The sequence below is a fragment of the Trichoderma gamsii genome (assembly GCF_001481775.2).
Source record: "Trichoderma gamsii strain T6085 chromosome Unknown Scaffold_13.2, whole genome shotgun sequence".
Lineage (NCBI taxonomy): Eukaryota > Fungi > Ascomycota > Sordariomycetes > Hypocreales > Hypocreaceae > Trichoderma > Trichoderma gamsii.
In genome coordinates, this window is record NW_020171350.1 from 58038 (window position 1) to 72416 (window position 14379).

Sequence of the window (14379 nt, forward strand, 5' to 3'; positions counted from 1 at the left end):
ATCCTGTTGTACTACAAGTGCGCCTCCAGTGTATCAGTCTAGGTCTATCCTAGGCGCACTCTGAACTCCTACAATCCTGCTATTCAAAACAAAAAGAGTCTCATCCAACATCAGATCATACAATTCCATTACCGTAACCATGCCCATGTCCCATATTCCATGCATCAGTAACACCTCTTACAGAATCAAGAAAGAGCCAACTCCAAACAGCCTGCTGTAAGCGTCGCCCATCAAACCGTCGGTCTAACAACGTATCCCACAAAAAAAATCGTCGTACAACTCCACCGGCACTGTAAATGCTGCAACATGCAGGTGTGCATGCCAAAGTAATTAAAAAATAAACAGTGAGCACCAATAGTATGATGACCTCTTGCTTAAGAGGCAAAACGTGATAGTAGCCACTGCGAGCGCTGTGGCGGGTTGTTAAAGCCTGTAACTGTTTGTCCAGTCATTGGCTAAACGGCCCAGAAACGTATCCAACCATGGTCCAGTACAAAATAGAAATAAACAAGCGAAATTGGAAAAGGGGGGGGAAAAAAAAATAACCGAAAGAAAACGCAGAGCAAAGTTAGAAACCATGTCGAATACGAGTATACGACAAGTATTGGAAAACACACAAGCTGTACAAATACTCAAAGAGTGTCCATAAGGATAGTCCAACGGCAGGGAATACCGAATTGCTTGTTGCTGTCGGCTTCTTTCTAGTAAGACGAGGGTTCTTATTTTTTTATCCTTTTTTTCTTTTCTTTGGTATATCCCGGGTGTCCCAAAGTATTTCCTCAAATATGAAAACAAGCGTTGCACCAAGTCATCGGATGAAATCAAGCGTAGTATGCGCGACATGAATAAGTCAGTAAATTTTCTTCATTGTCCATATGATTCTTGCATTGGCCATAGCGAAAAATTTTCAGCGTCTTGAAAAGCTGACGCCACCAACGAGTCTTGCGACGAAGAAGCCATCTCAATGTCATTGTCGTCAAGTCCAGACACCATCATGTTGAGGCCTAGAGCATCGTCAATAGATTGAGACGCATAATCGAAGAAAGTGAGGCCGTTAGAAGCCATTTCAGGGCTAAAAAGGTCGCCGAATGCAGCAACAGTGTCATTCAACTGGCTAACAGGATCATTCATCTGTGTAGCGGACACAAATGCCTCCTCGTCAATAGGGAGAGAAGAGGAGCGCTGGTCTGGGGACCCATAAGCTGTGCCAAGTGATCCGGATTCGTCACCTTCGACAGTAACTTCGCGGAACCATAGCTTGAGCTGCTTCATTGGGGGCCAGCCGCCGCCTCCTCTGCCCCCATTCCTTCTGCCCACAGAACCTCCCCTTGCTCTGGTAGGCTTGGCTGTGAAGTGTGTGCGCCGAAGGTGGGCAGCGGCATTGTAGTATGCTCCGTACAGCTTCCCCGACGCGCAGGCTTTACACTTGGCAAGTGGAAAAAGGGCCGTGAGTTCGGAGTGAACGCCGGGATCGCGGCAAATCCACTTCGTGACGGTACTCCTATGCTTGGCTCTGATATGGCGCCGAAGTTCATGATCACCTCGAAAACCATTAGGGTATTCGACGCAGTGGGGGCACAGCTTGGGAGGCTTCGTCTTTGACTTATTCTTATCGCCCTCTTGAAGAGCGCGCTCCTTCCTGGGGGCAATGGAGGTTGCCGTGTTTGGGGGCAGTTGTTGAGGCATAGGGGCAATAGCAGTCGTCTTGCCATTTTGGATCGTGCGTTCGGTAGCCTCTTTGAACCGACGCTCCGAGTAAGAGGCGGTTGACCTTGTGCTGTTGATGCTGATGTTTGAGTATTCTCTTTCCATCGAAGCAGAAGAAGGGAATAGACTCTCCAACGACCCGTATTGATTAAGAGAAGGGACAATGCCATTTCCGATAGCCAGGAGATCATTATTCAAGTCTGAAGCCTTCCTTGGGCTACTTGGCTGAGAATGATTGAATGTTACTTGGCCAAAGTGTGGTTCTTCTTTGAAGGACGAGACCGAGGGCATTCGGTACATGTTGGGGCTGGCTTGAACACGACTATTTTCGCGACTCATAGGCCATGGGCGCTCAGCAACTGAGGATGTCGAAACCATTGATGGAGGACCTGAAGGCAGGCCGTGGGAACGCACGTCATCGAGAGAGGTGCTTATTCCCGTTCTGGACAGGTACGTCTCTGGATTCTCACCAAAATTGAGGGAGTTTAGAGAAACAGAGCGTTCGTTGATCTGAGTCAAAGGAACAACAGAGATCCTCTCATTGCTGTGAGGATAGCGGGCGGATGTCAGAGCCAACGTTCCTTGAAGATCTTGCGAGGGCATGCTGGATTCTGAGTGGATGGATGCGTTGCGTTGCATAGGAAAAGCCAGCGCTGTCTGCAGTTGGAGAGGATAGGGGTTGCGGTTCTATCAAAAAGAAACGTGTTAGCGGATGTTCTGTCCTGGCCATGGGTATGTGTAATAAGGAGAGATGAAGAAAGAGTACGACATAATAGACAAGAGAAGAAAGGGTATTGATGTAGACATTGGGTGAGTGTCCATCATGTCCAAATCCTTGGTAGATGACACCATGTGTGCAGAGACTGTGGAAGGTACGGGTTGAGACACTCACATTGGCAGCGGGCTCGAAAGGCGCAAACGCGGGATTGGCACCGAGGCCTCTGTTCAGGGCCGGAGCGCGATCCATGTAGGCGGCGTTGCTCCCTGAAAACTGAAAGTTGGAGACCTGGACTCGCGGAGCCACAGGCCGCATCTGCTGCGTATTCTGGGCGGAGAACATTGCGCTACGGGGGGATGTCTCCACGGGATATTCCATCAAATGCGCTGCCAGTTGAGGCTCTGGCCTGGCACTTTCTGGAAGCGGATATGGAATTATGAAGTCCTTGTGTCTCAAGATAGACGAAATGGGACAGGCGAGATGTTGGATGTTGATAGACACCTATGGATGGATAGGTAGAGAGAAGAGTGACGGGGAGGAGACAGGGGCACGGCGAGTATTAAATATTGGTGTGTAGCTCGCAGTATATGGCGTAGGGGGGGTATATAGCAGCCGCAGTGGCAGGAGAAGAGTGGCAGCAATACCCAGTAGGCCAAACGCGAAGCAAATGACTGACGTTGCCAGTGCGAGAACGTCAAAGTAATTAAGGCAGAGACTGGGAGCTCCGTGTCCGGGTATATATAGCAGGGCAGATAGGCAGCAGCAGCGAGTTTGTGCAGCCAAGTATGGTGCCAGCAGTAGTAGCAGCAGCCGCAGCGCTATAAACAATCGGGATAGGGCGAATGGATATGAAAAAAGTTGAGGGAAAGGGGAAAAGGATCGTAGGACGGTGAGCTAATAGAGTATTATAATAGTTGAGAAGTAGGGTGTAAAATGAGAGGTAAGAAGACGAAGAAGTAAAGACGAAAAGTAAGAAAAGACAAGGAGAGTCGGTCAGAAAGACGAGCGATCAAGTGTTGTTGGGCCAGATAGACAGTACTTGTATGCAAATCCAAGTAGGATAGAAGGGGAAAAGAAAAAGAAGAGAAGGCGGCGCGGCCAGTTATATGGTGCAGCCTTTAAGGTCCGGCGACTACAGTTCGCCAAAGCGCAACAGGTTGAAATGGAGCACCAGTATAAGCCGCCAGCCAGTTGAGTTGGCGCTGCAGACCGACCGCCTCGCTGGAGAGTAGAAAGAGCGCCAGGCGGTCGAGGCATCTGGAGCGGTGATGAGCTCTGCAGGTACTCGATACGGGACAGGGTGTGCCTTGGGAGCGGCCAGCACGAGGTACAGCGCTGGTAGAGGAGAGAAGCAAACGGGTTGCATTGGGAGTGGGAATCAGACTTGATAGAAGCGAAGCACCAGCGACATGCTGCTAGCCCCAGAGAACGCCGGACGGAGCGCCATACTGCGGGTTCAGGTGACTTGGAGCGTGCCCAAGAGGCTCAACTTAGCCCAGGCTAAAGACGGTCGCTGCCGACGCTACTCGCAGCCCAGGTCTCTCTACTGCGCAGGTACCTGCGCGCGCTGTATCTGCGCTGCAACCTGCGTCCACTCCAGGGTCCCCGCTACCAGAGCCCGCCAGCGCATGCAGCCCAGAGGACACGCTGGAGCACCGTCGAAGTTCTGCATACATGTAGTGGGGGGTGACGTCTCTCGTGCTGCTCGCCCAAGGCGGTCTCTGGGCGCTGATCCGCTGTAAGCCTGCTAGAAGCTGTGCAGTTTTGCACCGTGCGCACTGTCAATGTGTTCGATGGCAGCTGTTGAGCGCTTGACGGCAAGAGCTGGGGCTAAACGGCGGTCGGCTCCGTCAGGATTTTGCCTACAGCGTTTGCCCATCCTTGTCTCTGCCTCTTTTTTTTTTTAGCTGAGCGTTTTTGAGACCTGCAGCTCGTGTTCCAACCTCCCCAGTCTCCGGCCTAGACGCCAATCTGCCGATTCGAGAGCTGTTGAGGCATGCCCATGTCTACTCATCTATCGTTCGCTTGCCCTGCATCACCACTAATTGCCTCCTGGTCCCCCGGCGCTCTTGGATCGGTGCTAACAGGGATGCCGCGAGCTAGAGCGATATGGGCCAGCAAATCGCTCTCCGTCCATCGCGGGCCTCGCCACCGGAGTGGATATCCATTGGACGTCCACGATCAACTGCTGACAGGAAACGAGCGAACGCTGCAGCAATAGAGTAGATAGAGACACAGGGCCGTACTGCTGCTCAAGGGTACATGTACGGTTCTGCCACTAGCTAGCAGTTGCTGGCTACTGTCTGGAGACTGCTGGGATGGCGCGATTGGACGCCCAACCCTGTCCGTTGCTCGATGAACCTGCTAGACATCCATCGCGAAAGCCAAACCCAGTGATCGGGATGCGGCTATGCGGCTCGCAACCGAGACATGCCCAGGCAATCAGCACAGTTGCACCGTTACTGCTGCTAGCACATTAATAGCATTTGAAATCTGAGTTAGTGGCCGCTAGTGTCCCATCCTTATCGCGGGCGTCCATGGAAACCGAGGCCAATGACACAATGGCTGCCACTGCTCGACCTTGTCGTCTCTCCGGCTTCGCTTCATGGCTGAGCCACCACAGGAATAAGAAGAAGAAACTAAAGCCAACGATTGTAGCTGTACGCGAGCTCGAGGAGTATATCCGCATTAGAGCCATGTTTGGGGCTGGCGATTGATTACCTGCCACACCAAACGCCGGGCAAGGCAAGGCCTTGGCGTCGATGGGAGTTGCTTGTATGTACCACAGCGTCCAGGGGATCGGCAGCAAGATGTATGTCGAGTTTACTGCAGTACCGGTACCAGTACCAGTACAGCGTACAGCGTGCCTGTGCCCTACGGCGGAGCAGACGATGTCGAAAGGGGGGAAACAATGCGGAGGTACGGGGCATGGGTCAAAGTCTGCCAGACACGTCGACGCTCTGTAAACGTGCGAGCGTATGTGTATGTCTGCGCGTGGGTGATGCTTCAGCACCCGCAACGGAGGCACGTTCTTGAGACCATGTCAACCTCTGAAGCCCGGATCCAGAACGACGTCAGCCATCTATATGCCCAGCGGCGCATCACACAAAGGCCAAGGCCCCTTCGGTGTTTCGTTGGGGGCGCATTGACTCACAGTGCTGTGCCCGTGGCAGCTATTTTGCATCTTACCTTTACTGCAGGAGGCTGCTAGAGTAGCTCCAAAGGGGGGGCGATGCCCTTTGTTCAGTGTCGCCAGCGTCAAGACTTTTGCCAAACCATCCCCCAAACTTCGGTCAGTCCCAAGGGTTACCGAGAAGGAGGGGCTTGCAGCGAGCCAAAGCTAAAGCACCGCCCGATCGCCAACGTGCCTTCGTGGCCGGGACCATGGCTCTGTCAATTCAGGAGCCAAGGCAGCCATAGTAGCGACAACAAAGTAAGGCGAGAGCGCGCACGACAGCTCTGCCCCAGGCCAAGCCAAAGCAAGCCAAGTCCCCGGCGGTCTCTGGCATGGAGATGGCGTACAGTAGGCTCTGCTGTGGCAGAAACAGAGACTAGCCCAGGATGCCCGAGATCCCTGGTGTGCCGCCAGCAAGCCTAATTCTTAAGCCTCTGGCGCTTGTCTACAGAGGTGGATGATGTCTGGTCCTTGTAAGTGCGTGTGGATGCTGCTGAATGCGAGCGGTGTCGAGAGCATGCGCATGCACGTCGCAGCTTTATTTGCAACGCAAACACATATGCTGCTGCTTGCTGCAGGCTTACCTGACACCAGCTCATACAGTAGCCTGCCTTGGGTACCTGCTTATCACCGCTGAGTGCCTACTTGGTACCTTAATATTGCCACACGGCTGTCTTTTTCTACGTGTTTGTCATGGGCCGGCGAATTGGCGGTGAGAGCCAGCATCCGACATGCTCGTACGGGTACCAAGTATTACTCTGTATTCGTACTTTGTGCCTGTATTGCACGGCCCTGACTGGCCATGGAGATGCAGCGGCTGCAGTGGTCGGTGTTGAGTGAAACCGGGGAACGGCTGTGGATGCTGCTGTTCCTGGATCGACGACCCACTAAGGCAACCTACCTGCACGCCTGCGGTAGGCATATAGACGTGCTACATTCTTGTGTACACGCATGTGTGTGCTAGCGCATGTACAGATATACAGCGGTATGCATGTGCAAGCAGTTGCAGGCAGACCGGTCTTCTCGTCCTGCTGTCGTGGATGAGAGCTGCCAGGCCTGATCTGGGTTGGCTTGATCCGAGTTTGGGCTGTTTGCTGGCGCGCGACGTGAGAGGACCGACCCGATATCAAAAGCTGGCCAAGGAAGGGAAAGGGTGGCAGAGGCCGGGTGCCCCAGTCAGGTCAAGACCGCTGTCGCGAATCGCGGCTGGGCCTGTCTGATTCGACGATGACGATGGCGATGGCGATGGCGATGGGGATGGCGGGGATAGGAAGCGCTGGCTGCTAGCACTCGATTCGCATGCAAGGTCCAAATGGTTTCCTTTCGGCCCTGGGCTCCATGGGACACGGCGGAACTGTTCCTGGCAGCTTTTGCTCCCTACCGCACAACGTCTCAGATAGGATCAAGCCCGACCTTGTGATGAAAGTGCCGATTGCCAGGCCCACGGCGTTGCTCTGAAGGCGTACCCAGGCAAGCAAGGGAGAGAGGCCAGACCCTGGGATTCAGCTGCCCGTGCAACCATTCACAGACGAGACGCTAACCCAGCAACAACATCGAGTGCTGCTCCCAGCATGTCACTGGCAGGACTAACCAAGAAGCGTATCATGGTCTTGTCTCCTTACCGGCGCAGCGATACAGGTCTATAGACAGATTACGAAACCCATGCTTGCCTGTATTAGTATATTCGGTCGCAAGAAAAAGCAGTCCAGCGGTACTACACTACTCCGAATAGAGGCATTGCCGTGTTGCATTCTGTATCATATCACGTACATACACAGACTTGATGGCTGGAACGCCAAAGTTTCAGGCCTGGCGGTGCATGCAAAGATGCGGCGTCTTCTATGGTATGTTTGTCCTGGCAGCCCTATAATTCGACTGATAAAACCGCGCATGCGTTTTTGGCAACAGTGGCTTGTATTTCCCGTTTGAGTCCCGGTACGATGGGCACAAAAAACGCTCAAATCGCTTCTATTTACGGACCAGTACCAAGAACAGCTACACCGACCATCCTGTGAGTTACACTGTTGGAGCCAGGTGCCGAGCCCGAAGCCAGTAAATCAGCAAAGGACGCAATTAGCCGGGTACGTGTACGGAGCATTTTGGTTGCGATGCCATCCGTGGATGTCACATCTCATTCATCTCCTATCCAGCTGCCTTGTATGGGAGTTCGCTTAGGAGCTGCTCCAAACAAAAGAAAAAGAACCGGAATCGCCAGCCGGATAGCTCCAGTTGCAGTTGCTTGCAACAGATTAATGCCTCTCGTCTCGCTACATAAGGTGAGCACTTGTAGCAGCGCCTAGCTTAGCTCGCCAATTCAGCCTTGTCAGGATCGCGGCGCTTGTTCTATCCGTCGATCCCGCGATTGATTCTCCTGCTGCGAGAAATACGAGAAGCGCAACAAAGTACGGATGGCATGCGCGCGATACTGGTCCCTTGCGTCCAAGCCGTCTCTCCAGGCGGCCCTACGCACACAAGGCACAGTAGAAGATTCCAACCCCACGCAGCGAATGGAATCAAATCCTTCCTCATGTCGTCCTCCCAGCACAGACCGGCCACCCAAATCCCATCGCCGCAAGGTAATTGATGGGCTTAACATCACCCGAGTCATGGACTCAACCGCTAAACTAAATCGCAGGGTATGACTAGGGGGCTTTAGGCTAGGCGATCGCGGGGCTGATGGCGCTTTGGATGCTCGAGATGGATGCTGGCCGTGCCACCAGAGGCCATGGAACACGTCTAGAAGGCTTCGAAGGCTTCGAAGCCCTTGGCCCGAGCGTCGGGGAGGTGGTCCGTGATGCCCTCTAGTGCTCGATGATTGCAAGTCGCAAGGCATTTTCATGCTCTCTACCTACAGTAGTCCTTTCGTAATAGGCATTGATGTGTTGGCAAGTGGCTTTAATCGCTCAATGCAACCGGTTGCTAATCGCAGCTGCGCGAGCGTCTCGCTGACCTCACCCCCAAACTTGTTTTCAGCTCTTCAAGGCCGCGTCTCCGAGTTCGCAAGGCAGAGGCGAGACGGAGTTTTGAAAAGCCAAATACTACCGGGGAGTCCAGGCTTGGTGGCTCGAGCGTCAAATATGACCAAATGCTTTTATCATGTGAAAAGTCACAGCCCTCCTGCCCGGTTGGTGTGTGGCCTCTTTCTGCTTTCTCCGAGGACCCTGGAACGCTGCTCTCTCTCTTGTTAGTGGCCAATTGCGCTGCTGCGATTGAGTCTGGGGTCAGGCCGTGACTCAGATTTGCCGTCCCGATGTGCGTCAACCGCCATCGCAAAGCGTAGACGGTAACCTGCATTTGACCGAAACAATTGACTGCTGCAGCAAAGCCACCACGTGTACCTGATTGTATGGGGAGAGCAGTACGCGCGAAAAAGCTCATTTTACCACACGCCGGCTTTGTATCCGCGCCTCCTTTGCCCAGCGTTTGATCGAATGCCAAGTGTTGCCTTTTTTCTCTCGCTGTGTGGCCTTTCCTGATTCTGGACGCCTTCCGTCATCGACGGATACCCTGGGAAGTCCAATCCCGTCCGCCGATGCAGGGGTGCAACCTTCAACGCTCAGTTTAAATGGACAATCCGGCGTGTCAAATGACCTACCTTACTATTGGCCATCTAGAAGGGCTTAGCCCATACACAGCTCTGTACATGTACATACAGTCACTTCTGAGGTTAGAGAGAGAGTCCATCGAAAGTTTGTCTGGGGTGGGAGGCAAAACAAGCAAACCCGGGGAAGGCATTTTGGGTGGATGGCCTGTGGAGGTGGATATCTGAAGGCGCGCATCTCGCCGATGTCCTAGCTGAAGTTTTTCTGGAGAGAACTTCAAATCGGTGAAGGATTGGTTGGTTGATTTGGAACACATCTCTTATCTATCAGCGCAGAGGCTTGGCTGACACGGTAGTAGTGATACCTTTTTAGTCTGAGGGCGCGGAATTGATGGATGACAGATGAGCGGATGTTCGCGGCTGAAGCAGAGGCTAACGCAAAGTTGAAGCACATGACCCAGACGGCGATTGGACACGGACAATGGGATGAGGCAAACAGTTTATCAATGATGAAACGATTTGACTAATTGCCAAAATCACTCTATCAGGCATTACGAGGCGATAATTGTAAAAGAGTTTGGGCTTATCGTGGTCTTTTATTTGATGTCATGGCCCATGTGTACTTCCATTGCTATAGCTGCTTATTAGTGGGCGGCAAAAGCTCGGCTGAACCCTGCGGCGATGACACAGTGACCTCAACTGGATCGCTAATCGGGTGGTTGTGATCCGATTGCTTGGGGGTCCCAATTCAATGCTGCATGCTTTCCGTTGCCAAACCTGCCGGCATACTATGGCATGATGCGCCGTCTACAGATATCGCTTCTGGCGGCCTTGCCGCTGTGCAGGGCCAAGTCGCCTTCGTTTAGCATTCACGAGGACTTACAGGCCTTTCCGCAGGTACGTAGGGCTCTGGAGCTATGTAGTAGCTCACGCGCATGACAAATATGAGCCAAGGCTGATGATATCGCAGTTTGAGGTCGTCTTCTCGGACCACTACATTTCGGAAAAGGATGCGCAGTCGCTGCTGGAGTACAACATCGAGCATCCCACGTTCTCGGCCGATTCGTCGCAGCCAACAATCAGCGATGCCGGCGGCAGCGCCACAGCCAAGGATGGTCACGATGGACGCTACGCCGCTACCCAAAGCGAGTCGCCTCTCACGTACGAAGTGATGAACATGCCGCCCCATCGATACCTCTGCGCCATCCCAGTCATCGAGCCCCCGTCACCGGAGAACCAGACCGCAACCGAGCTGGCCAAGGCGGAGGAGGCACGCGAGCTGGGCCGAGCTGCTGCTAGCGGCTGGAATCTGCTCAGCCAGCTCGAGGACACTTGTCTCTACTTCATGTCGGGCTGGTGGAGCTACAGGTTCTGCAACAATCGCGAGATTGTGCAATTCCATGCCCTGCCCTCGACACCCATGGGGAAACCGCCTCAGCGCGATCCCCATGCCGCCGAATACGTCTTGGGCCAGGCATCTCTCCCCGAAACATCGGAGACGCACTCGACGTCTTCTAGCTCTGCCGCTGATGACGAGAAGCCACCGGCCGAATTACAAGTAAAGGGCGATCAACGATATCTGGTGCAGAGGCTTGAGGGGGGGACTATATGCGATTTGACGGGGAGGGCGCGAACCATTGAGGTGCAGTATCACTGCGTTCCGGGAATGCAGAATGATCGCATCGGATGGATCAAGGAGGTCACGATTTGCGCATATGTCATGGTGGTCAACACGCCGAGACTGTGTGACGATGTGGCCTTTTTGCCGCCCGAGGAGAATAAGGCGAATCCAATCACTTGTCGGCTTATTACCGATGATGAGAAGCAAGCTCCTCCGCTGATTGATCAGCATCCAACAAAGTTTCCCAAGCTGAATGAGCCGATTGCGCAGGAAGAGGAAGAATGGGATGAGTTGCAGCAGCATACCGTCAGTGATGAGGCTGCTACTACTACTACTCCAGTTACTGTTGGTGGCGTGCTCGTTGGCGGACGGAAATCACTCTCTGCTGGTGATCAAGACGGCCAGCCACCAATCGTACTGACGCCGCCTCGGAGCTACATGAACACCCAGCAAGCTACGGAGCAGCTGATCAAGGTGCTCGTCCAGGCGGCCAGCAAGGAAGACGGCGGGAAAGTCGACCGCCTTAGCAAGGAGGAGCTTGAGAAGCTGAACATTAAGCCGGACATGGTGGAGGAGATGGAGGAGGAGATGAGGCGGCTTGCGGGCGATGCGGGCTGGCAGCTGGAGATTGTGGGCGGGGTTGATGATGATGAGAGGCAGCTGAGGGGGTGGTTGCATGAGGATGGTGAGGATGATGACGGTGCGGATGAGGGAAAGGGGAAGAAGGGTGGTGATAAGGGAGAGGAGAAGAAGAAGGGTTTGGGGGGGAAGAAGGGGAAGGGTACAGACAGTGGTAAGCGGAAGAAGAAGGGGCAGGATGAAGAAGGGAGCGAGGAGCAGTTTTTCAAGGAGGAGCTGTGAGAGGTGTAAGTGGTGAAGGGGAAAATGGATGGATGAGTGAAGCCACATTTTTCCCTTTTTTTTTCTTTCTTCTTTGGCGTTGAGGGAAATTGTATTTTTCATTTGGCATCGTGTCCTCGTGCCGTGTCAGATCATAGCATCATCAGCATTCGTTTGCGAACTACGAAAGTAGGTATATAGTATATAGTCGCATTGCGTTGCAAGTGTTGATGACACTGTTTAAAACTACATTATATAACGAGTATTGAAGCTGGTGATGTCAGTTTAAGTTATATGCTGTACGGGAGGTATCTGGGGCGACAATCATTGTTTTCAATCTATAACATGCTCGTCTTACACGTCTGGCTATTCATATGCAAGGGAGATGTGGCAGCACACGGGATTGGGATCATCGTGGAAAAGACAAAGCTACTTAAAAAGACTTGAAACATTGTCTCTCCGTGTCTTCCCTTTTCCCGCATCAATGGAGCGTTTGCCACGTGTGGTGCGTGTGTTGCTGTATGACAGCTAGCTAGCTAAACCTGTGCCTTTGTGTCGAGGCGAGCAGGAGAAAAGATCCGGATACACGACGCATCAACTTACATGCGCTAGTTGGATATTTTGCCTTGATACTTGTACAAACATAGTTACGGGGCGCCACGACATCGTCGGGTGCGTTTTGCTGGTCTGGTGGAGAGGGCAGACGTGGACGCTTTATGCGCTGTTACGGAGCAAGATGCGGAGCTTAAACTCGCGAGCTCCCAACCATATACATGGGTGTGTATTTCTTTCATTTCTTCGCATATTTGTTGTGCTATATTTGTGCTTTTGCGTTTTTTATTCTTTACCGCTTTTAGGGACAGGGATTGATGTGGCCACATTTTGGTTGATGGAGGCGGTGTCGATGTGACGAGGATGAGAGGGAGGGGTTTTTTTGACTGGGCTGGGCTGGGCTGGGCTGCTTGACTGGATGGATTTTATGCAGTGGTGGTTACATGCTCGTACGGTATTATCAGTGAGGATGGAATTGCGCTATGGCGGTGATGCGATGAATGAATCATTGACAAATAGTCAGATGTGTGTGCTGGATAGGAGTTGCTGAGGTGGGTTGTTCGGTCTAGGACTTGCTCTAGGACTTGAAGCTGCGCTTTGTCTCACCTTTGTCTTTTGCTGACTACTCCGTAATAAATCAACTTTTTTTTCGTGAGCACCCCCGCTTGTTGAGAGAGGATGCAGGAACATGGGTAGTGAGGAAGATCGGTGTGACTTGCGTGATGGCTTGCTTTTGCCTGATTGCTTGCGTATGGTTCGTGGGTATTCGATGAGCAGGGCCTGTCGTAGAATGATCACGTAATGATTCAGGCAGGGCGGTTGTTGAGACAAGATGACTGTGTGCCAAGTAATTTGAAAGTCTAGGAGCATTTCTCTACCTCGTATAGAGGCGATTGACCGTTTGTTCAGCGTCGGTAGAGGCGGATATGGGCAATGGGAGGTTGCTTTGACAGGCCAAGCGACATCACCTCATTGCAGCATAAACGAAAAGAGAGATGCTTGATCAACAAACGAAAATAGATACCTACTGCATCCCTGCTTTGGCGAGCGACGAATCAACTGTGGCTGCCACGTTTTGTCGCTCGCCACGAGAAACGACATATGTTGGCTGGCGTTGGGTCGTGTGGCGTTGGCCTTGGCCTTTTGGCGTTGGCCAGCGATGAAGATCCAAGGAGAATGAAAACGGAGCTCTAAAAGGCGGAACCACGGCCCCGGCTCCAGCTGGAGTCGAAACAAGCCCCGCGGCTGCGGGAGATCCAGTGATGGGCAGCCCCGTAAATCGTGGCAGCGAGCGATTGAGTTTGTTACAGTACAGGAGATTGGAATTGTTAGCGATGAACCGCTGTCTAGGTTGGCGATTCGCCCGTCTGGCCGCTCGACAAATTAGAGTGAGAAAGTCAAAATGGCAGAGACAGAGACATTGGCGATTAACCTCAAAAGGGGCGGCTGCAGGAGGGGACATGCAGCAACCTGGATGCGGCAGTCCGGCTTCTCCACCGCTCTTCTGACGGGCGGCGCTTGGAGAACGTCCGTGGAGCGAAACTTTGAGTGCTGCGCTAGAAGCAATGGAAGAGGGCAAAACGTCCCATTGAAAGAGGCCGTTGGTGTGGTCGGGTGGCATTTTCTCGAAGTCTATACAGAACAGGCCGTGTAACTAGCCCGGAGTAGGCAGCATGGTGCAGCGCTACGACGAGACGGGGTGACATTCATCTATTCATTCATTGACCGCTAGTCCCTGTTACTACTATGGAAGTAAAGTAGAGCAGAGCATCAATGGATGCCAAAAGTCAGAGAGAGAGGGAAGAGAAGAGGAGAGAAAAAGAGCATTGGGCTGAAAAGTGAGCTGCGTCGTTGGGCTGCTGCAGCCTCTTTGTCTTGCTGCTGCTTCTTGCGCCGCAAACTGGCGGGACAGAGAAAAAATCGAGAAGGCGGTAAAAGGGGGCTGGGCTGAAAACAGTGTCATCGTGGCTTTGCGCGTAGCAAAAAGAGAGAGGCGGCGGGCAGGGCGGGAGACCACAAAAGGGTGGATATCAGGATGGAGACGTGGTTTATGCGGCCATGCGGGCACCGACTGGGCGCTGCATTAATTGGCGTGAGCAGCCTTGGGAATGAAGAGAAATAAGAAGAGAGACAGAGAGAGAGCACAGAGCCAGAGGTTGGTCTATTCGTGATTGCTTGTGTCTCGTTGACTGCGCCTTTGGGCCACTCAGCGCTCTTATAGACCA

The 14379-nt window shown here is 52.9% G+C and overlaps 2 protein-coding genes across 2 annotated transcripts; one reads left to right on the forward strand and one right to left on the reverse strand.

The window, feature by feature from the left end:
* Positions 1-864: 864 nt before the first annotated feature.
* On the reverse strand, positions 865-2803 carry TGAM01_v204476 (hypothetical protein; the record flags this gene model as incomplete). Its single annotated transcript, XM_018807715.2, has 2 exons — positions 865-2394; positions 2600-2803. The coding sequence occupies 2 exons, from the start codon at positions 2801-2803 to the stop codon at positions 865-867; spliced, it is 1734 nt and encodes a 577-aa protein (XP_018659053.2).
* A 7133-nt stretch (positions 2804-9936) lies between these two features.
* On the forward strand, positions 9937-11623 carry TGAM01_v204477 (protein OS-9; the record flags this gene model as incomplete). The annotated part of the gene is made up of 2 exons (XM_018807716.2): positions 9937-10038; positions 10112-11623. 2 exons carry the CDS (start codon positions 9937-9939, stop codon positions 11621-11623), a joined length of 1614 nt encoding a protein of 537 aa, XP_018659054.2.
* Between the last annotated feature and the right edge of the window lie 2756 nt (positions 11624-14379).